The sequence below is a fragment of the Condylura cristata genome, unplaced genomic scaffold (genome assembly GCF_000260355.1).
Source record: "Condylura cristata isolate star-nosed mole 26May11 unplaced genomic scaffold, ConCri1.0 scaffold00006, whole genome shotgun sequence".
NCBI lineage: Eukaryota > Metazoa > Chordata > Mammalia > Eulipotyphla > Talpidae > Condylura > Condylura cristata.
Window position 1 is genome coordinate 25,518,873 of NW_004567107.1, and position 24,073 is coordinate 25,542,945.

The 24,073-nt window shown below is 51.4% G+C and overlaps 2 protein-coding genes across 2 annotated transcripts in view; one reads left to right on the top strand and one right to left on the bottom strand.

The window, feature by feature from the left end:
* Positions 1 to 11,365, top strand: part of IGFBPL1 (insulin-like growth factor binding protein-like 1) — a 16,260-nt gene extending 4,895 nt beyond the window's left edge. The window contains exons 3-6 of the mRNA XM_004677976.1: positions 4 to 133; positions 8,012 to 8,121; positions 9,317 to 9,433; positions 11,216 to 11,365. Of these exons, the coding sequence (XP_004678033.1) occupies positions 4 to 133; positions 8,012 to 8,121; positions 9,317 to 9,433; positions 11,216 to 11,365 (507 nt within the window). The remainder of the gene's footprint in view (positions 1 to 3; positions 134 to 8,011; positions 8,122 to 9,316; positions 9,434 to 11,215) is intronic.
* A 7,661-nt stretch (positions 11,366 to 19,026) lies between these two features.
* ALDH1B1 (aldehyde dehydrogenase 1 family, member B1) lies at positions 19,027 to 23,293 on the bottom strand. Its single transcript, XM_004677497.2, has 2 exons — positions 23,173 to 23,293; positions 19,027 to 21,523 (listed from the first exon to the last, which is right to left on the bottom strand). The coding sequence occupies exon 2, from the start codon at positions 21,500 to 21,502 to the stop codon at positions 19,952 to 19,954; it is 1,551 nt and encodes a 516-aa protein (XP_004677554.1). The 5' UTR covers positions 21,503 to 21,523; positions 23,173 to 23,293; the 3' UTR covers positions 19,027 to 19,951.
* Positions 23,294 to 24,073: the final 780 nt, after the last annotated feature.

Here is a 24,073-nt window from a genome sequence, read left to right on the forward strand (position 1 = left end):
CAGCGCGGCGCCGTCTGCGGCTCCGACGGCCGCTCCTACCCCAGCGTCTGTGCGCTGCGCCTGCGCGCCCGGCACGCGCTCCGCGCTCACCTGGGCCACCTGCACAAGGCGCGCGATGGCCCCTGCGAATTTGGTGAGTTCAGCTTCCACCGACAGTGCGGGGAAGGGTGGAGAAAGCGGGACCCCAACCTTCTGGGTCGTGGGGTGAAAGATTCCCCGGTACAGTAGTGGAATGGGCCATCTGGAGCCCTAGCTGGATGGTGAGGAAACTGGGGCAGGAATCTTGACCACACTCTTGGAGACAGAAGCCACGGAGCTGCTCAAAATTTTGGTGAGCCTGCTGCCTCTTTCAGTACTTAAGTACTTGCTAGCGCATTTGTTTGCAGACCTGGTATGTTTGCCTCCATGAGACCAGGAGAGGGGAGTGCAATGATTCCCTGTGGCTTCACCACAGGGCCTGGCCAAGGGTGGGTAGTTTGAATCAAGAGGGGGGAAGATGAAGATGCCAGAGCAGGAGGAAGAGGGTCCCAGACCAGGATTCATCAGTAACATGGCTGGACTCTGGGTGGGATCCTTCTGGGGGCGTGAGAGAGCTCCCATCCAGGACAGGTAAGCTCCCATCCAGGACCTCTGGAAACCTAAGCTCTGAAAAGGAGACACACCCAGCTTTTATGGAGCTAAAGCTTTAGAGTAAAGGAATAGAAAATCAATTGCTAGGGACCTAGAAATTTAAGCTTCATTAAACTTATAGCAAAGTCATCATTAGTGCTGTCGTTGTCACTATTCTATATGTAATTTTTAAAAGTTAAACAAAAATCACCCCAAAGCAGGATAGGAGTGTCTAGCAAAGCACCACTCCACTGGCCCATTAGGTTTTGGAGAACTTCCCCTGTGCCTGCTGCCTAGAGGGGGTGGTGAGAGTATAGAGTGCTTGGGCTGGTGGCTGATGACTACCAAGGAGGACTGCTTGAGGTTTAGGTGTCCTGAGAGGAATTCTGGCCTGAGCCTGGAGAACAAGCCCAGACCAAAATGCCTAAGTCAACAAAGACATTTGGGGAAGCGTCTAAAAACATCCATCCTGCCTCCACCCTACCTGCTAATATTCTAGGTACATGCACTCCTGTGCAGGAGACCCAGCAGCTGGATATTGGAGACAGGGCCCGACAGTGCCAGGAAAACAATGCTTAGCCCCTTGAGGAAGCAGAGGCAGCCCTGCAGCCCTGCACCCGGCTGTTCCTGGATGGGCTCCTGTGAGGACAGGCTATTCCTGGATGGGCTCCTGTGAGGACAGACCGAGGCTTTCCACACCCCTATTGGCTCCCTGAGTGACCTTGAGCTGGCCCCTTCCCCTCCAGGCCCACTCAGCTCCCTGAAGCCATGGCTAAGGTCCCTTCTTCTTTGAACCTTTGTTTCTACCCTGTGGCATTTCACTAATCCTGTTTCCTTCGTCCTTCTCCTTCTCATTCCTTTTCCACAGTCTGCTTTCCTCAGCAGTTCTCTTTGTCTCCAGATAAGTAACACTTTCATTCCACATGGGGAGAGAGAAGAAATGCTGACCAGGGCCCCAGAATCCAGCCTATGCTGACTGATGGGCTCTGATCATTGCCCCCAGGAGTGGTATTCTGTTCCAAAGAGAGGGCACCATGAAGACCTTTAGGACAGATCTGCTGTTAGGCAGCAGAGGGGCAGGGGACTTGTCCAGGGTGACCAATAAAGCCAGACCAGCTCCCAGGTCCCCAATACCCCCATTGGTACTCTTTCAGGACAGGAATTGATAGTGTTAAGTCAGGCAGGTGGCGGTTGCCATGGTTACCAGAGTGAGGACAGATGGCAGATGGAAACCCCAAACCCCTAATTCATTGAAAATTACCAAATGACAAGTAAATGTGACAGCCCCTCCGCTCTGATCTGCGGGCGCTGAGGCCCGCCCCAGGCACATGCCCTGGGAGTAAAGATGCTCACAGGGCCAGTCAGAGGCCATTCAGACGCTGCTTTCAATGATCCCTTTCGTGACAGGCATCCGCCTCCCTGGAATCCAGCCCCTTCCCCACCAGTGACTGTGCCCTCCACCGCAGCCCCCTGTTTTCCGGTTGCTTTTTGTCCTGAAATGTTTGTGTGGGCTCTGCTCTTGTGTCACTGTGAATCCTGAAGGTGTGGATGGGGGATGGTTCCCCCAGAAGGGGGGCCTCTCCTTCTGCAATGCCCTCCAGCCCGCCTTTATTCAGAGGACACAGCAGGAGCACTTTTTAACAATGCCCCTAGGGATCCCTGCTGAAGAAAAACTGAGCCAGTGGGAGCAGCAGCTGTTGTTATTTCTATATTGGAAATAAAATCACCCTGCTCAGCTTCCCATATAGTGAGCCTGGACTTCGGTAGTACGAGGCAGTTTTTAGTTTGCGCAGGTGTGGGGATTCGTCCTTACACGGGCCTCTAAGAGCCATTTGGAGACAGTTTCAGGCTTAAATTCTGACCTCTCCTCTCATTCACTGACCCAAAATGCCTGATAATGAGAGTAATCCTTGCATCAAGGCACATTTATCAAAGATCCACTATGTTCCTTATATGAATGACTATTGTTGGAAATTGCTTTTGCATATACATCTACCTAGTCAATTTTTATGACTACCTTAGCCAGGTCTCCCGGTTAATGAATAGAAAGAAAAATGGAGGCACGTGGAAGGCATTTTCCTGGAGCTGTCTGATGGTTCCCAGTCATGTTGGGGCTCCAGCCTGGATTTTCATGCTCTTTTCGGATGAGACCATGCCACTCTAACCCCCTGGCAACATGGCTAGCATGGGGCTACTAGCAAGCCGGCCTGCAATCTCTCACCTGGATCCCTGTCCTGCTTTTCCCTCAAGGCCTATTACTAGCGCCTCTGTCTAAAGCTAGGTGAGGGCTCTGAGAGAGATGGGCTAACTTCACAGAAGAGGAAGCATCTGAGAGGAGCCCAGAGGACCAGAAGAAAAATCCCTGGACTGAGCATGGGACAAAGGGAGGCTCAGCATGAGCCAAGGCTTGGAGAGGGAAAAGGCCCGGGGTAGTTTGGGACAGGGTCATTGCAAATCTTGGGCACCAGGCTGAGGGATGACGCTTCATTTTGGGCTAAAGTACTGATTCTGTTTCTCAACTATGAGGTGGCATGGTGATATTATTGTCAATACTATCGTTTAAAAGGCTGGGCTATTCAAATATGCTCCCCCACCTTTTGTTAACACAGGGAGGGGGTTGGGATCCTACACTCAGCAGGTTGGGTTGGGTTGGGTTTGAGCATTAAATTTGATAGGAACAGAACCCATGCCAGTGCCCTCAGGGGCACCCAGCCCCCCCCCCTCAAGCGCCATGAGCTTTATCCTGTGTCTAAAATAATTCACCTCAGTTGAAATTCCAGCTCCAGTTGGAAATCTCAGTCTGTGCAAGGCATGTGTTACCAGGTAACCAGGAGAAGCAGCAAATACCACTTTGTGAGAGGGACAAAGAAAGGGGGCCTCGTGCTCAAAAGCCTTTCATGCCTCGGGAGGGGATTTGAGCCACAGGCTGCAGGGAGCCGGATTAAGCTGTTTCTCCTTCCACGTCTGTAACATGACTATTAGCATAAATTATCAGGGCTGTTCGGCGCATTGATCATTAAACTCTTTGGTTGTGTGCTTTTTCATACTTGCAGATGGGGTCCTGGGGGGATGACTTCTGATGCCTGCCTTTCCCTAGCACCATTAACTTGAAAGAAATCTCAGAGGCCTTTGGGAAGATCTTGCACTCTGGCCATCAAGGACCACTTTAGACGATGGGGTGGGGGACAGCTCCCCACACACTTTAATAAGAATATTGATCCCTTTCATTTGTACAAGCCCACACGATTACTAGCACCGTGCTACCCAGATTCCCCTTCCACCCCAGAGGATGTGTGACCACTGTCATTCACTCACCGATAAGGAGGAAATGGCTAGCATCTTGCCCACGTTCTGTGGTTGGTGAGGGACCCCCAGCATTGGCATCTCCCTGGGTACCCTTTTGCCCAGGTGACTTTCCTGATGACTGGATTTGTGCCATCGAGGACTGTTGTGGGCACAAACAGAAACAAGCAAGAATTTAGCAAGAGCAAGGGATGAAGCGGGCAATTCCAGAGACTGGACTTTGCATCTTGAGACCACATCCCTTTTGTCAAGAGCAGATAGAATGGAAAGCCCTGGCTTTTCCAGGAGTGTGGCAGCTCTGACAATAGGAAATTATGAGGCTCACCAGAGTGAGGCCCAGGAGGGGGGTCTCAAGCAGGCACCTTTGGGGAGGGCCACACTAGTCGATGAGTGCTCAGGTTCCTCTGTGGAAACATTGTATGGTCTGCAGTGGGTCTTGTACCCTTTCCTGACAGCAGCCTATAAAGGAGATGGGAAGGGGAATGGATTTTGTGCCCATTTCAAAGAAGAAACTGAATCCAAGTCCCTGAGGCTTGGCAGGGATAGGATTCAAACCTGGATTTCTCCTGCCTGGCGTTGTTATGGGATTGTACCCCAACACCACTCTCAGATGAGCCTGTGGGGATGAGGAATGTCCTGTCAGTGTTGAGGAGGCAGCACCCATGGCCTGGCGTCTGCACTCGTTCTCTTCCCTGGAGGTGATGTTCAAGGTTTGCATTGTGCAGGAAAGAACAGTTCTGACACTGTCTCCTTAGAAGGCCTGATGGCAAAGTGCACTCTGGCCTGGCGCTGGGATTTTAGGAGGGTTCCTGCCATTCCCAGAACTGAGAAGGGGGCTCACTGTGCCTGAACTCTGCACATGATGTACAAAGCTGCTCTCCGCCATCGGGAATTCTGGCTTTCCTGTTGCTGACTTGCATAGTGTCCTTTTGCTATAATAACTCATAGCTGTGAGCACACCTATACTGAGCATCCCGTGAGTCCTCTTAACAAATAGGTGAACCTGGACTTTTCTTGGAGATTCCGAACCAATCGCAAAGCAACTTGCTTGTGCTAGAATGGAGCCCAATCAGACACATGTTTCACTTTGACTATCAGTAGGGAACAATAACACTTAGGCTCAAAAATAGGGTAATTTGGAGTGAAGGAGGGGACGGAAGGGTGGTGTGCCAGACCATTGGCACTGGGGGGAGGCTGGCCAGCGGGGGAGACGGTTGCATGTGTGGAGCTGTGACGCCATCTCCCCGAAATTAGTTATGAACACAAATGGCAAATCAATAGAATTTGATGACAAAGAAATCAGTGTGGAATTAGGGTGCTCCTTCAGGCCCCTGCACCTTTCTGAGTTTTGGTTTCCTCATCTGTAAAGTGGGGGTAAAAGTGGGGCTGGGTGAGGGTAAAAGCAGTAGTGTATATTGGGGGTCCTCTGGAGATAGGAAAAATGGGGTAACAGAACTCAGGTTTGGGAGCTATACCTTGTTTCCCACACCAGTTGGGGCTGGGTGCACTGGCCATTTCCCCTAGCTGGCAGCTGGTGAGGTTACTAGAAAATTCTACCACATTAATCACTGTAAGCCAACACTGCCAGTGTTCATCCAGACAGCGTTATCCCTACCGCCACTGTTATGATGAAGAATGATCGTAAAGCGCTAGAGGACATGTTCTGAGAGAGCAGAACTCAGTTACAGTGGGGTCACACAAGTGCATGCATTGTCCAAATGTGGAACTGCACCCCAGGAAGAGCGAATGTATTGTACACAAATTGTAAAATGGATGAGGACTTGAATGTCCCTTTATCATCCAAAGCAGGGCACTCTTTGCTAAAGGAAGTGGTGTTTTGTGCCACAAAATCAGTGGCCCAAGCATTATTTCTCAGACTCTTTTAACTGCAGTTATTGAAAGAGGAGAGGGGAAATTGAGAGCGACGAACTGTGATTTACAGGTTTATTCATTTAGGCCTGAAAAGGATGGATGAAATCTCATTTAAAATTTATGACTTCACATGAAGGAAAGTACAACATACTGATTGAGTGTCCCTTTGGAGCCCACTGAGGGCTTTGGAAGAAGACACGGTTCTGATTGTTCCCAGGGCGAGCTGTTTGAGGGCCGGTTTGGGCTCCCGAGGAGGAGAAGCGGGAGGATGTGAATATATTAGATTCTCTTTGTCATCCCTTGCAGATGGGGCTTCTGCCAGAGGAGTGCAGGGGGTTATTCTTTGTGGTAGCCAGGCAGGTGGCTGAGGGGTGGCAGCATTGCAAGAACACTGGACCTCGGTTCCTAGGGGGGTTTTGGCCAGGTTCAGGGACAGGGGCATGGTGCTTGGGGGTTATTCCGGTGGGATGGGTCATGCAGGTTAGGAATGGGGTGGGCAGTGTCTGTATTCAACTCACTTGAGGTCATTGCTGTGGAGACCCACAGTCCCAAGATTGACCGGTGGATGTAACTAAGGGTAAGTCTTCTCTCTGGGTGAGGCCGAGTACCTTACCAGAAGAAGGGGATAAGAATGGAAGGGCCTGGCTTCTGTAGGTAGTGAGCTCTCCGTCACTGGGGGTATACAAGGAGAGGCTAAATGAGCAGTTGCAAACAGTCGGGGAATCTGGGGGAGCTGGGATGCTAGAGGGCCCCTCCAGTTCAGTGTCACCTAAGGTTCTTTACCAGGGAGATTTTAGCTTGATAACATCGACTTCCCATCTGTCTGCAGGACTAGACCCAACTCATTTCAAGCTCCTGTCTTCCCACCTCTCACCCCTCTTCCTCCAGCCTTTTGTCTCCTGCCCTTTGTTTTTTGTTTTTCCAACCTCACCCAGGTGGACAGCACCCCACTGCCTCCCCAGAGCTGGTATGTGGAGAGCAGCTGTCCTTGAGACACCAGATCCAGCCCCAGGAGTCAGACTGCTGTTTGATGGCCGGGGAATGGCTGTGTTTCTTCATGCAGTCATCTGTCTCCCAGACCTGCTCCTGCCCCCCACCTGTGTGTCATGTAACTTAAACCATTACTTTCAACTCATTCCACTGTTTGAACAGCTGAACCACCACGTGAAGCAGGAGACATTAGCCCGCCTTCTACACCAGCACCCCCCACAGGAAGCACTTCCCTCACAGGGCCACCACATTACACCTTGCCCAAGATATCGTGGGGGTGCCTGCCAGGGTGGGCAGCACTGCCTGCTCAGTGCAGGGGAGACCAGCTGGACTGGTCTCAGCACCTGGACTGCAAGGCAGGGTGCCACTCAGCAGGCCGCAGTCCTGGACTCAGCTACATGACCTCTAGGTCCTGCCAGGTGGGGTGCTGTCCACCCATGGAGCTTGGGGGCTTACATTCCCTGCAGAGGGCAGGCAGGCAGCGTGGGCCCTGAGGGCACCAAAGGGCTGGGTGAAGGGCCAGAAAGCAAGGCTGAGGCTGCTCAACTTGACTCAGTCCCAGTGTGAGCAAAGCAGCTGCCAGGCAGAGAGGAGGCAAAGGCAGGAGTTGCCGCTGAAGGCAGAAGCCTGCCAGCTCTCCAGGTCGTCCCCAGGGCCACGCCCTCCCTCACCTCTCTCCACTCTGTGCGAGGGACCAGCAGCCCCGAGGCCCTGATTCAAAGGGCCTCACTGCCGGCAGCTTTGCTCTTGGGACCGGGGAGGTGTGTGTGGGTGCAGTGAGGGAGGCCGCAGGTGGACCTGCTTCTAGGATATGCAAATGGCTGCTTGAGCGACCGCAGGGGGTGTGGGCACCAGGGTGAGAGCAGCTGCTCCGCATGGCATTACCATGGCATTACCCTTTGAAAGGCCCTCCAAGCAAGGGAAAAACCCAACCGGTAAAAAGCCCCTCTGCTGGTGTCACTTCAGCACCCCCTCCCGGAGCCTGCTTCTTGTCATTTTTTGAGTAGTAGGCAGATGGCAGCTGAGTGACTGGGAGGAACCATGGGAGGGAGGAGGCCAGACTGGAGCTCTGCTGCGGGTGTGCTGGGTGATGTTGGGAAGTCCTCTCTTCGTAGGACAGAGGCAGTGGACCTAGAAACATCAGGCGCCCAGCTGCCCTGTTCCACTGTCCGGACAGGTTCTCGGCCCACAGAGGCCAGTGCCAGGATTAAAGGTCACGCTCTGTCTTTTCTCCCAGCTCCTGTGGTTGTCATTCCACCCCGGAGTGTTCACAATGTCACCGGTGCACAAGTGTACCTGTCCTGTGAGGTGAGGGCTGTGCCAGGTCCTGTCATCACGTGGAGGAAGGTATTTCTAGCCAAGGTTTCCTGGGGTGGGGGGTGGCAGGAGGAGGGGGAAGAATAACTTTTTTCTTTTAAGTATGTTGGTGTGCATATCGTCTGTGTGGATCAGAGAATTAAAAGGTCCCTTATATGCAGTCCTCTCCCTCCACGTTTTTGCTTCAAAACTTTCCCCCAAAGCCCTCCCTAGAGAAGGGGGAGTTACCATCCTTCTTGTCATTTGCTCCCTTGGCTTAGGAAGTTCTGCTGTTTATCCAGCCTACATCAACTTGAATAACTGAGAGCCTCCACCCTGGATCTGGGTTTTAGAAAGATCTAGCAGATAACCCCGTCTATATCTTCCTGTAGAGGCCTCCCTGGTGATGCAAGGGGTTAAAGCTCAGCACTATGAAGCCATCCACAGCCACTGCAGCACCAGTTCTATCCCCAGCCAGGGAGGTGACCCCCACGGCACAGCAGACCTCTCCTGACCCGCCCTCTGCTCCCCTCAGCAGTGTGTTTCAGTAGATCTGCCTGTTCTGTTCCCCACTCTGTCTCTGGTGAATCCTCTCACACACATCTGGCTTACACCTCAATTCTTGTACGCATAAATAAATTTAAAAATCTTTAAAGTGGCCCTCCCTGGTTGGCACAGCTGGTTAGGACGCAGCGCTCCAAGCTAGCTGCAGCTGCTTCAGTGCGAGTTCGATCCCTGGCCTCAAGGTGACCCACATGGCGCAGCAGACCTCTCCTGACCTGCCCACTGCTCCCCTCAGCAGTGTACTTCATCTATCTGCCTGTTCTGTTCCCCACTCTGTCTCTAGTGAAACCTCTCACCGCCCCTGAACCTCTGCCCTGCACCCCAGTTCTAGATTCATAAATAAATATTTTTTAAATATTTAAAGTAAATAAATAACTAAATCTTTCTGCAGATTAAGCTTGAAAAGACTGGCATGCGTCAGAGGGCATTTTGTCCCCTTAGCAGCTCTGACAGCAGCCACGACTTTCTGAACGGGTGGTGTCTACTTCTTTGCTGTCCAGCAGGGGGTACTGTCCATACATACATTTAGGTTTTGAAAGCTACTGATGTCATTTTGATAGGATTAAGAAGTGCTGGGTGTGGGCCTTTGAGCCAGTAGAAAAAGGACATCGAGGATGGCCATAGGATTATCCTTGACCACCATGTCATTCCTAAACCATGCTGGCTTCTCTGTCCTCTGCAGGTCACCCAGTCTCCTGAGGGCACCCAAGTGCTGGAGGACCTGCCTGGGGACCATGTCAACATAGCTGTCCAGGTGCGGGGGGGCCCTTCAGACCACGAGACCACAGCCTGGATTTTGGTGAGTGTCTCTTTTGTTTAGGAGTAATGGTTATGACTGACTGGCTTGCAGAAGTCACCCTTTGTATATCTGTAACACACTACACACTTCAAGGCTGTTCTTGTCCATTCTCATAGGCCCCTACCATAACCAAGAAAAGCCGGGCAAGAGCTTTAACCCCTGAGAGCATAAATAATCTGCCATGGCAGAGTTCTAACTGGAAAGCTATTCATGTCCTAATTCCTGTTATGTGACAAGAGGGGATTAAGGTTGTTAATTAGCTAACTTAAATAAGGATGTTATCCTCGATTATTTGGGTGGGACCAGTGTCATCACAAGAGTTCTTTAAATGTGGAAGAGAGAGGCAGAGAGACTGTCCAGTGAGACATGACCTGCCATTACTGGCTTTGAAGATGGGAAAAGGGGGCTACACTCCAAGGAATACAGGCAGCCTCAGAACGGGAACGGCAACACATGGGTTTTCCCTGGGGTCTCCAGAAAGGAGGCAGCCTGCTGACCTCTTGACCTCTTACTGTTTAGCCCAGACACCCACTGGGACTCCTTTTTACCCCAAAACCATCGATAATGAAATTGTGTTGTTTCAATCTACTAAGTGTGGGAACTGGTTACAATAGCACAGGACAATGACACACCAGCATGCGACTGATAAAAAAAAGAAAATTGGATGTTGGTGCCTCCAGGGCTCTCTGGAGCCAGCTGCGCATGTCTGCCAGGATGGGGAACGCCATGGAGCGGAGAGACAGGGCTCCATGCTGGGCACATCACTGCCCGTCTGAGCAGCAGTGTCCACAGCTGTAAAGAGGACGTTGGACAGACAGTGTCCCGGGGCCCTGCCATGCTGGAGGCTCTGACTTACCCTGGAGTCTCCTATGGCAGACGGGTAGCGATGTTCACTGCTCACCTCCAACCGGCAGGGATTCAGAACGAGATGACTGCATGGACCTCTGGTCTGCAGAGTTGCTCAAGCTGAGGGGTTGTCACCAAAAGCGGAGGCCAGAGCAGCAGGCTGGGTGGGGGTGGGGAAGGGCGCCCTCCTCATTTGCTCCAGCTCTGGGGGCTTGGGGACTTTTCTCCACCCCACTGAGACACGCAGCATGCAGAAGGGTCTGTGGCTTTCTAGACTGCCTCTGCTGGAAGCGGCCTGGGCCAGACTTCATCAGAAGCCTGCTGTTCTTTTGATTTTCAGTCTATTCCCATCTCCTGGAGCGAAAGGACCAGGGGACAGCGAAGGACAGGGATGCAGAGGAAGCATTGAAATGAGAGCCACGCTAGAGAGGGACTGAGAAGGAGCTTCCCTGCGGCTTGGCAGCCATGGCAGAGTGGACTCGCATTCTGAGAGGAAGCGAGCGTTCCCCGCCATCTTGCTGTGCCGCATCTGATCGAATAAATGTGTGCTTTGCAACCATCCCAGGCTGAGGAAGTTCATTGTCAGTTCTGCAGACGAAAAGACAATTTTGGAGCCTCCTGTAGATGTTTGCAGGCCTTTACGCTGATTCCAGGGACAGACCAGCTTTCTCTCAGGATCTCTCTGGCTCTCTTCTCCCTTCTCCCTCCTCAGAGTGACGTTGCCCTTAGATCCCCTTGCCCCTCACCGCAGGTTTCCAGCCTACGCACATGCCCCACACTCCCTGGGCCCAGGTGTCCATAATTACAGGTGCACGTGCAAGACCTCAGGTACCGGGCATAGAGGCTAATGGCAGGAGGATGGGAAAAGCCTGTTTTGGTTTGCTTTTTTTTTTTTTTTAACTCATTTACCCCGCAACGTGCCTGCTTGATTTCTAGATCAACCCCCTGAGAAAGGAAGACGAAGGAGTGTACCAGTGCCATTCAGCCAATGTAATTGGGGAGGCCCAGTCCCACGGCACAGTGACGGTTACAGAGCCCAGCAGATACCAAGCACCCCGCTTTCCAGCTCCAGAGGACCGCCTGTGATGCAGTAAGGTACCTGTTCTAAGTCCTCACTATTTACACACCATGTCACAAGAGGCTGAGATGGCTTATAAAGAAAAAGAACAAAACATAAATCAAGGAGAGCAAAATGAGCAGGAACACAAGACAGCAGGTAGAAACTCTCATATGTTCTACACACACCACTCCAGGCTTCCCAGCTGTCATGCAGAGGCAACGACTGTGAAACTGATGTGTCCATAAGGTGGAAAAGGCCAGTCTTTTTTCTCTTTCTGAAACTGAAGGGAATGTTTCCTCCAGGCCGTCCTGGAGAAGGCCAGAGAGCAGACATTGTCCTGGGGGAGCAGCACAGAAAACCTGCGTGCAGGGAGGCAGGCCTGCTTCCTGTTCTTCCCGGTGGGCAACCCTACTGCCTCCAGGCCTGCCGTCTGTCCTCAGCGCTGTGTGTGCTTAGTGGAGCGTCTCTGGGAGAGTCTGCATCTCCCCCACCCAGTGGCTCTTAGTCCTCTCTGTCCCCTGGGTGAGAGCTGGGGTGGCATCTGCCCCCTGCAGCAGGTGAACTGTGAATGCACCCTTTTACTAACCAGCCTTGCCACCTAGCAACCTGCAGAGCTTGCTGGTGCATAGCCACACTCCACTCGTTTATCCTTTGCTCACACCTGCATGGACGGGCTGGGGCTCCCCTCCCCCCTCCTGTATATCAGGACACAGCTGGAGAAAGAGCCCCTGTGAGCCCTGTATATATTCTGTGGCGAAGCACAAGAGCAAGAGGCCCAGCCCAGCACGCAGGCTATTTCTGCTCAGGAATGACTTGTGTCACATCTGCAGAAGTTCACAGGCTAAATAAAGTCAGTCATAGGACAAGCCCGGTGCCCTGGAGGGCAGAAGCTGCTCCTCCCCCAGGAGGCCCAGGGCAGAGGCTGGGATACTCTCACAGAACAGAGGAAATAACAGCCACAGGCAGGTGCCATCACCAGGCCCAGTCAGCGGGTCTTACTAGAGCAGGGAGAACGAGGCACAAGTTGCATCCCGTAGGAAAAGCAGGAGCATTTTGCTGTGGTCGTAATAACTCTATTCTCCCAGCCACCTGCACACCTTCCCTGAGCAAGGACCACCAGGGTTGCACAGAAGGACAAGAGAGAACTGTCCTTATAGGACAAGAGGTGCAGATATTGAAGAACAAAGGACGGGTGAGGTCGAAGAGAGAAAAGCTGCTTAGAACCAGGGGAAGCAAGGGAGACACCCCTGAGGACGGGACCCTGGGGTTGAAGGATGGAAATGTGAGTAGCCAGAGCTCCCAGAAGTGGGGAGGGAACACAAAGTGTAGAACCAGCCGGTGGGGATTCCGAGCAGTGAGGAGGTGGCTGAGCTGGCCGCCTTTCTGACTCATGACTTCATGTTACAAATGCATATATATTCTCGTAGGGGTATATAGCACCAAGTGTCAAGAACTTCATCCTGTATACTTGTGTGTAAAATGTTATGTTTTATGTGATTTTAAAATATATAATTCTAATGTTTAGTAATATTTAATACATGTGTAAATGTACAGTATAATTTGTAAGTGTACAAAGTATATATATGCATACACACAGAGGTGTACGTATACTTTTTTTTAAACAGAAATATGTCTGGGGTCTGAATATGTCTATTCCAGGTCGTTTTCAAAAGGAAGCCACAAAACCATGGAATTTTAAGCTCATTGCCACCACCCAGGTCGTCCTCTGCAGCCTGGCCAGCTCATGCTTCTTACTTCCAGGGACACAGAGCTCATAGCTCCAGCCGCCACCTTTGACTTTTCTAATAGTTACAAGTCCTTCCTCACATTTAAAAGAATCTGCCTTCTGGAAACCCCCCCTGTTGGCCCGGCATGAAATTCTTGGGCCTTCACAGGCATCCCATGGGCATTGCAGATCATTCCCTTCCTTCCATTTAACAAGTAGCTGATCGTGCCAAGCAGGCTTCTTTTCTCTAATTACTTCCCTCTCTTCTTCCTAGGGTCTTCGAGACATTGGTCACAGGATGGCGGGAAAGACAAGTTATGGATCATTTTGCTTCATGAAGAATTGGACCTGTATTTGTAGACGATCCCTTTTGTATGTTTTTTAAAGTTAGGCACAAACTAGATTCGTATGCAGGTGTAGTTTCTAGCAGGACAAACATTGTGCATGTAACTTTTTTATACTTTTGAAACAGCATTGCTCTGTAAATTTCATTTTTAAATTCCCCCTGCCAGAGAAGCTGCCATTCTGGTATATTTGTAATTCTAAAGGGCTTGAGGGGGACTGTCGACAGTGGCTCTTTACCTCTGTAACTTGGGGTGCTGTGTACTGTGGGAGGGAGGAGGGCCCTGTTTGCTGCCTGACCTCTAATTGACCTCTAATTGCTGTGTTACCTCCAGGTCCTTCCCTTGGGGGCCTTGGTGTCTTCACTTGTGTTCGTGGCACTTGGAATGGATGTCAGTAGTCTCTTCCAGACCTACCATTCCAGAGGAAATGACCCTCTGGGGGGAAAAAATGGGCACAGGAAATATGATCTTAGCAGTTGTTGTACAGTGATATTCCCGCAAAACCAAATGCCATTGCTTCCTGTTGGGCTGTGGACAGGTACCTGCCCCTCTTATGTTCCTGCCATTTACCTCTTATAAGAAATTTAGTTCATTAGGTAGAATAGAGTCCCATGGGACTCTCTACCAGATTTGGGACCCTCTTGGCTGGACATTTGGGGACCAAGATGTCCAGTGTTCCCTGGCCAGGTGAGAGTCGGACACCAAACTCTACAGATGGTCAAATGCTGTCTTGGCTCCAGAGTTAGGGTGTAGTAGAATACATTTGACTCATAGATTCATAGATCCCTTGACCTCATCTAGGAATAAGGCTTGCTTGCTTATTTTATGGGAAGAAAAAAAAAAAGTAAGAAGGAGAATATGTAATATCTGGGCTAGAAAAAAGAAAAGATCCCCTTGGCAATTTAAATACTTTAAGTCAGAACTAGGATCTCATATGTGAATAGTCTTTAATGTTCAGGAAACACTTTTCTACCTATGGCCATTTCCTGTCCAGGGGGCCAACAGGTGGGAGAGTATGGCCGCCTCCCCCACCCACCCACCCACCCACACGCCTTGCAGAGGAGAAATCACGCTCTGAGAGTGAGCTTGGGCAGGACCAGAACTCAGGGCTCCTGGCCTCCTGCACACTTTCATGCCCAGGTGCTGCCTCCCAGGATGATCTCGTAACCATGTAAACTGTTCACAAGCTCCCACCCTCCAGGAGGCACTTACCAAGCCTCTACCTTCTAGCGTTCATGCTGCTCCCTTTAAGAGAGTCCTTTGAAATTGAATTTTCAGCCTTCTAAATATTGGTTTTTTTCATTGGCATCAGAAGGAAATGAAATTAGCTGGGTGGTTTTCATACTTCAAAGTAGCGGAACCCCTTCTGGGAATAAAATCAGCTGATCAGACTAGAAGCTGTCCTTGTCTGGAGGCAGTTGGGGCTGCAGGGGGTACCTGCTCACACCCCCTCCTTATGCAGCGCCTTCTCCCCCTCTTCTGGGATGATTTCTGCGTGGAGGGCTGCAGTTCACTCCCCTGAGGTTTAAACAGTTGGGAGATGGCTGGGTAAGACGCTTAGGGTAATTGTCAGGGCGAGTAGAGGAGCTTTGGCCCTAGAGAAAGGAACTGAAACACATCAGCTGTCTGTTAATAAGCACATTTAGTGAAAACAGTTAAACCATCTGGTGTCTGCCTGAAATTCAAGTTGGGGAGCTGGCTCTAGACCAGAGGGCAGGGTGGATCTACCCCCCAAGGGGACAGAGCCGAGCATCAAGTCTGCAAGAGGCTGAGTCCAGCACCTTAACTGTGCAAGAAAATAAGAACAAATGTTAACAGTTTGAAATCTTCTTCAAAACCAAAAACATAGATTACCATGATTGTTCCAACCTCAGGACTTTTCCTTGCAAGGGCCCAAGGCTTAGGGCAAGAGCTGTGAAGGCTGTTGTCAGGCAACGTGATGTCCCCAGCCTGTATTCTCCATCCTGCTTTCAGAAGGTGTCCTGTCACATGGCCCCAGCACCCAGGCAATAAATGTTTTCAAGCACAGTCTGTGGTCTTTGTTCTTGGAACGTCACCTCAGGTGGGGCCAGCATCCGGGTTACTTCTCTGTTGACCTTTCCACACCTTGCCCTTTTGTAGACTGGCTCACATCAGCTACCTCTGTCTAAATCCTCCTTACCTGTCACACTCTGAGGAATGGTCACAACCTCAACGGGTCAGTGAACCTACAAGTTTTACCCAATCCTAATCATACGACTGCCAGTTTGATTTTTCTAACCCTCCCCAACTTGTGTTTCCCACTATATAAGCATCAATACTTGATTCATTCACTCAGCTCTGTGCTCTTTCATCTCCCACACTCATACAGAGACCAGAAGGGTGCAGACACTGGCAATACAAAGGTGGGTGGGAACTGGAAGGTGCACTAAGATGAGACCCTATTGGGGATGACTGGGATGAGGTCACATCCTACCAGGTAGCCCAGGATGTCTATGATCAGAGTAAGGAGCAATCAGGGAAGACTTCCCAGAAGAGGGGGCATCTAAGCTGAGGATTAGAGTGGGTGTGGGAGTGCCAGGCTAGGGAAACAGTAAATGAAAGAGACAGGGGTGGAGAAGTGCCACGTGGTCTGTGAACAGGGAGAAGTGACCAGTAGTAGCTGCTGAAGTTCTAGAAGCAGGGGGTGGGGTGGCCTTCAGGCCACACCCTATGATGCCATCAGACACAGCTGGACTTGATGCTGTAAGGTATGGGCAGTCTGAATCTCCATCTTCTGTCGTCCACTGCATCGTAACCGGGCTTGAGAAGTATCATTCCAAAGCCAGTGTTCAATCCCAGACGTACCCACTTTCCTCCCTAAATAGTCTGGGTTTTAGTCAAAATGGATTTTTTTCCTTCAGGTTTAATGGTGAAATTAACCCTACATCATAAAAAACATTGCCCTTCCCTCTCCCACGGGATGGATGTGGGGAAAATTAATAAGAAGGAACAAGTCAGTCGACAGTGAACCGTCTCCTCTAATGAATTTCCTTCTGCCTAGACTTCGCCAGGGCCTCTTGAACATTAAATCAGAGATGATTATTATGTGATATCTTAATTAATTAAGGGAAGCCAAGGTGCCCTGCCGCCCGCAGTCAAATAATGAATTCAGGACACCGTCACCCAGGGCAGAATTGCATCCGTACTTGCTACTCTCAGTTCAGGGGCTCTGAACACTGGGGTTCAAACACTCCTCTGTCCTGGAATGTGGGCTCCCTTTGGTCAGATTTGCCTCTAGGTTCAGCCTCAACCTCACCCAGGGGCTGAGGAGGGTGTGGCAGAAGTAGCAGAGCTACCTATGTCTTCTTTCACGATAGCTGTCTCTTCCTTGCACCTAAAAACCTCCCCCATGATATTAGGCAGGGGTTAATTTTAGTCAAGAAAATAGCAAAAACCCTTAGCCCTAGGGAGTCGGGGTGGGGGAGGCACCTCTCTCCTCCATTCATTAATCCACCCACCACACACATCAGTGAACACTGTATCAGGAGCTGCAAGGTGCTGAGACCCTGCAGATCTGTGGGGGGGTCGGGTGGGGAGACCCCAGCCCAGAACCTGTCTCTCTGCTGCTGCAGCTATCTCAGTCACCTTCATTAGCACGGGCCTCAGCTCTGGCATACAACCCCTGCCTCCACCAAGGTCTCCCCTTGCACCCATGCTTTCGCGCCAGCCCCACGCCCTTCACTCCCCAGGAACAGCCTTCCTGTCTGCCTCTCTGCTAAGTGACCCCCTCATCTAGTAGGTCTCTGGGCTAAGTTACCCCCTCATCCATAGGATCCTGGGCTCCTCTGACCAGCATTTCCCTTGGGTGGAGGCACCATCGGAGACCCCAGCTCAAGGGCTGAACATCACTCGGCCTCCAGTTTATTAAGTGTGGAGTTGTCATAATAAGTGCCTTGAGGATAGTGAGAAAGTAAACATTGCGTGTGCTTAATGTGTCATCTTGTGGCCTCTCAGTTTTCATCTCGCTCTGTTAGAGTCTCCCTGCCAGGCGCTGAGCTCTACTCCTTCCCAACCTGCTTAAGCACTAGCCTTTTATTGTTTTTACCCAATGGTTGGGGCCAGCTCATTAACAAGGTGGCCACCAGAGGTCAGCCTCACACCCAGAATAGAATCAACCCAAATAAAAGTTCTTAAAAGCCCAGAGATTTGGGATCTGATCACGAGAAGCTGTGATCCAGCCGCAGTCCCGACAGGCCTAGCAAAGGAGCTGGGTGTTTGGGCTTGTTCCACACTGCCTGGCTGTCCCCCTTTCTGGTCTACAACATTATGTACATGGGAGGCTTGATTCCAAAAAAGCTGCCCACTTCAAGCTCTCAGCTTTCACTTCCTCACCTGAAAAAAGGGTAACTCTACTGCCGGGCTGCAGGACGGCTATGAGAACCTGATGGCAGTGACTGAGGGGTGAGTATTTGTGTAAATTTGCTGACCGGGCAGGTGCCCCGGATCTGCAACCTGCGGCCAAGGTTGGTGCCGCAGGTGGAATCTGCAGTTACTAAGGACGCTCAGCCTCCAGGCCCAGGTGGACCTGCACACACAACAGTGGAGGGGTCACCAAGCTGACCTGACCTGACTCCCCAGTGTCAGAACTTCAAGGACTGAAACAACAGAACTAGGACATTCTCTTTTCTAAGTTCTACCCCATCCCATATGGGGACAGTCTACAACATCGCTCTTGGTTTAGCTGCAGATGAGAAATGGATCTGCTGAAACATCATGTTGTTGGTCACTAAGGGCCCCATCCACACGCCCCCCATAGCTCCAACCTGTCCATGAGAAACTCAGCACTGTGCAAAATGCCATAGCATCCATCAGAAGTAGACAAAGGAGTGCATGTCAGAGGACAGAGTCCCCCCAGATTAGACAAATAGTGAAGAAAGGAGGTCTAAGAAGGAGAGCTGACGAGACCAAACAGATCCTGAATCCATAAGAAGCAGGTTCAGGCAACTCCGACAAGATACTCAACAAATCACCTCAATGCCTAGGTGAGACAACAGGAAGATAAAGAGTTAAAGAAGATGGCGGTGGTGGTGACTTCACAGGGCTTAAAAGTAAGGAGCTCAAGAGCAAGGTAGTCCAGGAGGATGGAAGAGTGAATCGGCATTCTGTTTCTGCAGTGCGGGGCTGGCTGGCTGCTGGCACTGCCCCCAGTGGGGAAACGGGTCCTAAGGCTAGCAATAAGCAGACTGAACTCTGAGCTTTCAGACTCCAGAACCGCTCCCCACAGCTGGTCAAGATGGCATGGGGTGCTGCATTTTGTTAGGGTTGTGGGAAGGGAAGAGGGCAACTTCGGTGAGGCCTTGAAGAGATCTGCAGGGGGCTTCTCTAGGCAGGGACTGGAGCTGTTTGTTCTCTGTTGGTCTTCAAGTTCCATTGTGTTACCCAGCCAAGAGAAAACACACTAGAAATATAGTGGAGGGAATGCTGGGGGTTGAATGGATGATTATCTGGGCCCCTTTCCATCCCTAAGTCTCTGGAAAATATTCAGCAACAAGATACTTAATACAAAACTGATTTGCAGACAGAGAGTGTACAACTATTTATTTTAAATTTTTATTAAAATGAATTCACAAAATACATCCTTTTAAGGTGTGTGCTCCACGTGTACATATTTTAGTGTAAACCTGTAAATCTGTGCAACCATTACCACTATTCAATTCCAGAAGATTTCAAAACATCCCCCAAAGAAATCCCATACAGGTGAGCAGTTACACCCACTTCCCTCCTCCCCCAGTGCCTGGCAACATCTAGTTGCAAGTGTCTGTCTTGGGACTTGTCTATTGATACAATATAAGGTCATAACGGTTTTAAGGGTCACCCATGTTGTAGAAGATGATAGGACTTCCTTCATTCCTTTTTAGGGCAGACCAGTACATGGAATAGTCCAAGGGAACATTTTGTTTATCCACTCACCAGCTAATGGGCATTTGGATTGTTTATCTGGTTATGTAAATACATGATTTGTTAGTAATTCCTTTTCTAAAATTTAAGAAAATCAGTAGCAAAATCACAAACAAACAAGCAAAACAGTCAGCAACTGGTATTTAGAAAAGGAAAACATCCTTGAGTTTTATGTCATGTCAATTTTCAAGTGAAGTCTAGAAAAACAGAAGAGGGTTATCTACCCAAAAAATCCTAGTGCCTTCCAATCCCAGCTCTGAGTTGAATCCATCAGGGAAGTCCCTGAATCAGTAGGAAGAAGCCACAGTCTGGAACAGCCATCAGGCTAATGCACTGGGAAGTCCCTGGACCAGTAAGAAGAACTAAAGCCATCATCTGGATCAGCTGTTTTAATCAATCTTCTGGAGACTTCCATGGTTGCAAGGAAGTAACTCAAAGCCAACAGGGAGGTTGGGTAGCAGATGGCCCAGCCCCCACCCCTGCTCTAACTAGTGCAGCTCTGATTTTAAATGCTTTACTTAAAACCCTTTAAACCTCTTTATTTGTTCCTGGGAGGCCCACACAAGCATGGTGGAGTGGTTGCAGCACGCCAGGACTGCAGCTGGGTCTCCGTGGTGTTACACTTACGAGTTCTTCTCTGGAACCTTGATGGTGACTGTCTTCACCTCGGTATAGGCCTTCAGCCCATCCTCCCCCAGCTCCCTCCCATTGCCAGACTCCTTAAAGCCTCCGAAGGGCGTGTGGCAGGTGACAATGTTGTAGGTGTTCACCCAAACTGTCCCAGCCTGGAGGGCCTGCGTGAAGTACAAAGCCTTGTCCAGGTCCCGGGTGAACACCGCAGCAGCCAGACCATACCTGGTCTTGTTGGCCCTCTCGATCACCTCCTCGATCTTCTTGAACTTGAACAAGGGCTGCACAGGGCCAAAGATCTCCTCCTTAGCAATCCTCATGTCATCCTGCACTCCACCAAAGACTGTGGGCTTGATGAAAAAACCACGATCCCCCAAACGCTCCCCGCCGCAGAGGAGCTTGGCACCCTCCTTCTGGCCGACCTGGATGTAGCCCAGGATTTTTTCAAACTGTTCTTTGTCCACCTGGGGACCCTGCTGGGTGTCCAGCGCAAAGGGGTTCCCAACTTTCCTCTGCTTAGCTTTCTCTACGGTTCTCTCCAGAAACTCATCATAGATGGATTCCTCGACGAAGGTGCGGGAACCTGCACAGCAGCACTGGCCCATGTTGAAGAAGAGGGCTTCGTGGCACTGCTCCACAGCGTGGCCCATGTCGGCGTCAGCCAGCACGATGCTGGGGCTCTTCCCACCCAGCTCCAGCGTGACTCTCTTGAGGTTAGAATCACCAGCCGCCTTCTGGATCAGGTGGCCCACCTCGGTGGAGCCAGTGAAGGCCACTTTGTCAATATCCATGTGCTGGGCGATGGCCGCTCCTGCTGTGGGGCCGTAGCCGGTGATGATGTTCACCACCCCAGGGGGAAAGCCTGCCTCCTTGATGAGGGAGGCCAAGTACAGGGCGGAGAGAGGGGTCTGCTCTGCAACCTTCATGACGACAGTGTTGCCCGTGGCAAGCGCTGGGGCGAGCTTCCAGCCCTGCATGACCAGGGGGAAGTTCCAGGGAATGATCTGGCCACAGACGCCAACGGGCTCATGCCGGGTGAAGCAAAAATGCTCCCCATCCATGGGGATGGTCTTGCCGTGCCACTTGTCAGCCCAGCCAGCGAAGTAGCGGTACACCTTGATGACCTCATCCAGGTCCAAGACATAAGACTCCTGGAATGGCTTCCCGTTGTCTAAGGTCTCCAGCGAAGCCAAGTAGACACGATCCCGCTCCACCAGGTCAGCCAGGCGGTTCAGCAGCCGGCCCCGCTCAGAGGCATCCATCCGGCGCCACGGGGACCCCAGGCGGAAGGCCTCGCGGGCTGCTCTCACAGCGCGATCCACGTCAGCCCGGTCTCCTTCAGCCACATGCCCTATGACCTCTCCCGTGGTGGGGTTGACCGTGGGGAAGGTCTTCTTGCTGACCGCATCTTGCCACTCGTTGTTGATGAACAGCTGGTTGTAGCGGATATCTGGGTTCTGGATGGGGTTTGGGAGGGCCGCTGAGGAGTATGGGGCTGTCCTGCCTCGAAGGCAAAGCAGCCGGGGCACCAGGAAGCGCAGCATGCTGACTTATCTGGAAAGGGGCTGGAGAACCAGGGCAAACAGGTGAAGGGGGGCCAGCAGCTCTGGGTGCCAAGGTTCTAGCATAAGGGGGTGTCCCTTCTAAAAACAAGAACAGGCAGGGGTACAAAAGACCTGACGAGTTCCCATCCAACTGAATCATGTCCCACCTAGCTCCTGGCTCACACCCTCACCTATTTGGGGTCTTTGTTTGTTCAATTGGGAACCTTTCCACCATGGTCTTCTCTGACCAAGTAATAAGGCTACTGCTACAAAACTGATTTGCAAAACTGATTTGCAAACAAATTTATACATTTATAAATTGGCAATTTTTGGACCCTCCCTGGTGGTGCAACAGGTTAGGACACAGCACTGACCACAGCAGCTTCAGTGGGAGTTCGATCCCCGGCCCGGGAGGTGACCCACATGGCGCAGCAGATCTCTCCTGACCTGCCTGCTGCTCCCCTCAGCAGTGCACTTCATAAATCTGCCTGTTCTGCTCCCCTCTCTGTCTCTGGTGAATCCTCTTACTATCCCTGCACCTCTGGCCTGTACCCCAGTACTGTACATATAAATAAATGTTAAAAAAAAAATAAGTTGGCAATTTTCCTCACCCCTAGCACTAGTTTCCATACCCGGCTTCTCCCCTACCCCCAAATAATACATCCACACGCCTACATGTTTGCTGTCTGCCCCTCTCCAGTATGTTATCAGCTCCATGGGTGCAGGGATGTTTTTTCCTGTTTCATTCCCTGATGACTGCTACAGAGCAGCTGCTTGACAGTTACTCAATGATAACTACCGAAACATCAGAAAAAGCAAGGACCTTGCCAGGTTCCCAAGCCCCACATCAATCAGTGGCTCCCAGCAAAATCCTCCCTGGAGGGGTGGGAGGATGTGGAGCCAGCAGGCCTGTCTTAGGGGTCTGCCTCATGCCAGAACAGAAGCCACCTGGGAGCCCGCAGAGGGCTGGGGTGCAAGGGGAGATGGGAATCACCAATGCAAGAGCTGAAGGGGCTGAACAGGGAGGAGAGGTGGTCACAGATGACCGCTGGCCAGTATCTCATGCCAAGCCAAGGCAAGTCCCACTCCAAGGCCTATGAGTTTTCTGCTTGTGCCTCCATTTGCACATGGTGGGGAGAGGGGGCTGTTGCTGACACACCACACTATTCAACTTGCAGACCATCTTAGAAGTCTCGGAGCCTTCCAACAGCCCTGGGGTGATCCGGGTAGATAAGGACGCCCATTCTGGAAGAAGGCTGGAGATCAGAAAGGTGCCTGGGCTCACCAAAGGCACAGAGCAAGGAAGGACAGAAGCCTCAGCCCGGGTTCCCACAGACTACGAGCAAGTTTGGCTCTCACTTTGCTAAGGACTGGGTTTCTTGTGTGGGCACCTCTCCTTTCTCCTAGGAAGGGACGCTCAGAGGCAGGAGGCTGGTGCCTGACACGGGCCAGTTGGGCAGGAGCGCGCAGAGATAGAGCTAGCGGGGAGGCCTGAGTCTGGGGGCCATGAGGCGCCACCCTAGGACCAGGGTTCTGCAGCGCACGCTGGACGGAAAGGAGCAATCCCGTTCCCCGAGATGCGAACCCGTGACGCAGAAAAGAAAGCCTCCGCCGCGGGAGCCGAAGCAGCGGCGCGCCCCGGGGACCGAGAGGGGCACGCCGCTAGTTACCTGTGGAGGATTGGGCAGCGCTGCAGTGCAGGATCAGCTCTCCGGGTGCAGTGCAGCCTCCAGTCCGGAGCTCCCCACTCGTCCCGCCTCCGCGCAGTCGAGTGGATGCGCCGCCAATGAGGCGACGCCTGCGCCTAGGGCGCAGCAAGAGCTGTCCAGCTGACCCTGTGGCTCCGCCCCCTGAGCCCCGAGGAGGTGGAGGTGGGGGTCCCCAGTACCCCCTGTCTCAACCCCTGGTCTTCCGCTGCAGCCCCACTCAGAGTCCCAGCATCTTACGCCCAGGCTGGCGCCCCGGACCTCACCTGGGCTCAGAGCTGGGGGTCCTAAGGCGCTAGTTTGGGAAAGGAAACAGAGACCCAGAGAGGGGCAAGAACGTCGCCCCCCCATCCCTCACCCCCACCCCGCCGACACAAGGCGAGAGCTTCTGCTCGCTGAGGCTTAATTAACCTCAACTCTATTTGCATTGTCCCTACGGCCAGATGCACCGGGTCACACAGTTGTCCTGAGTCTCTGCAGAAACTTTTGTGTCTCCCAACTCATCCCCAGGAACCACCCTTAGTTCACCAGATTTTCATTGTCTTGCACCTTTACTTCCCCAGTCCTTGAAGAAGATTTTGTATTTGTGTATTTAAAACACGCGTAAGTTTTTTGTGTTTTGTTTTGTTTTGTTTTTGGTGCTAAGGACCAAAAGCATATATGCAATAGTATTGAAAGCCTGATAAACAAATGACTGAAAGAAGGAAAAAAAACTATCTTCCATCCTTTCACCCAAAAGTTACCACTCGTCTCACCAGTATTTTTTCAAAAGTTCTTAATGAAAATGAACTCATATGGTGACCTTTATGTTGCTGCCTTTGGTCATGTCCCTAATTACAAATCAACATCATCCAAGGTGGTAGCG

Coding starts and splice junctions, on each gene's coding strand:
- ALDH1B1 (XM_004677497.2), bottom strand. CDS start 21,502: ATGCTGCGCTTCCTGGTGCCCCGGCTGCTTTGCCTTCGAGGCAGGACA.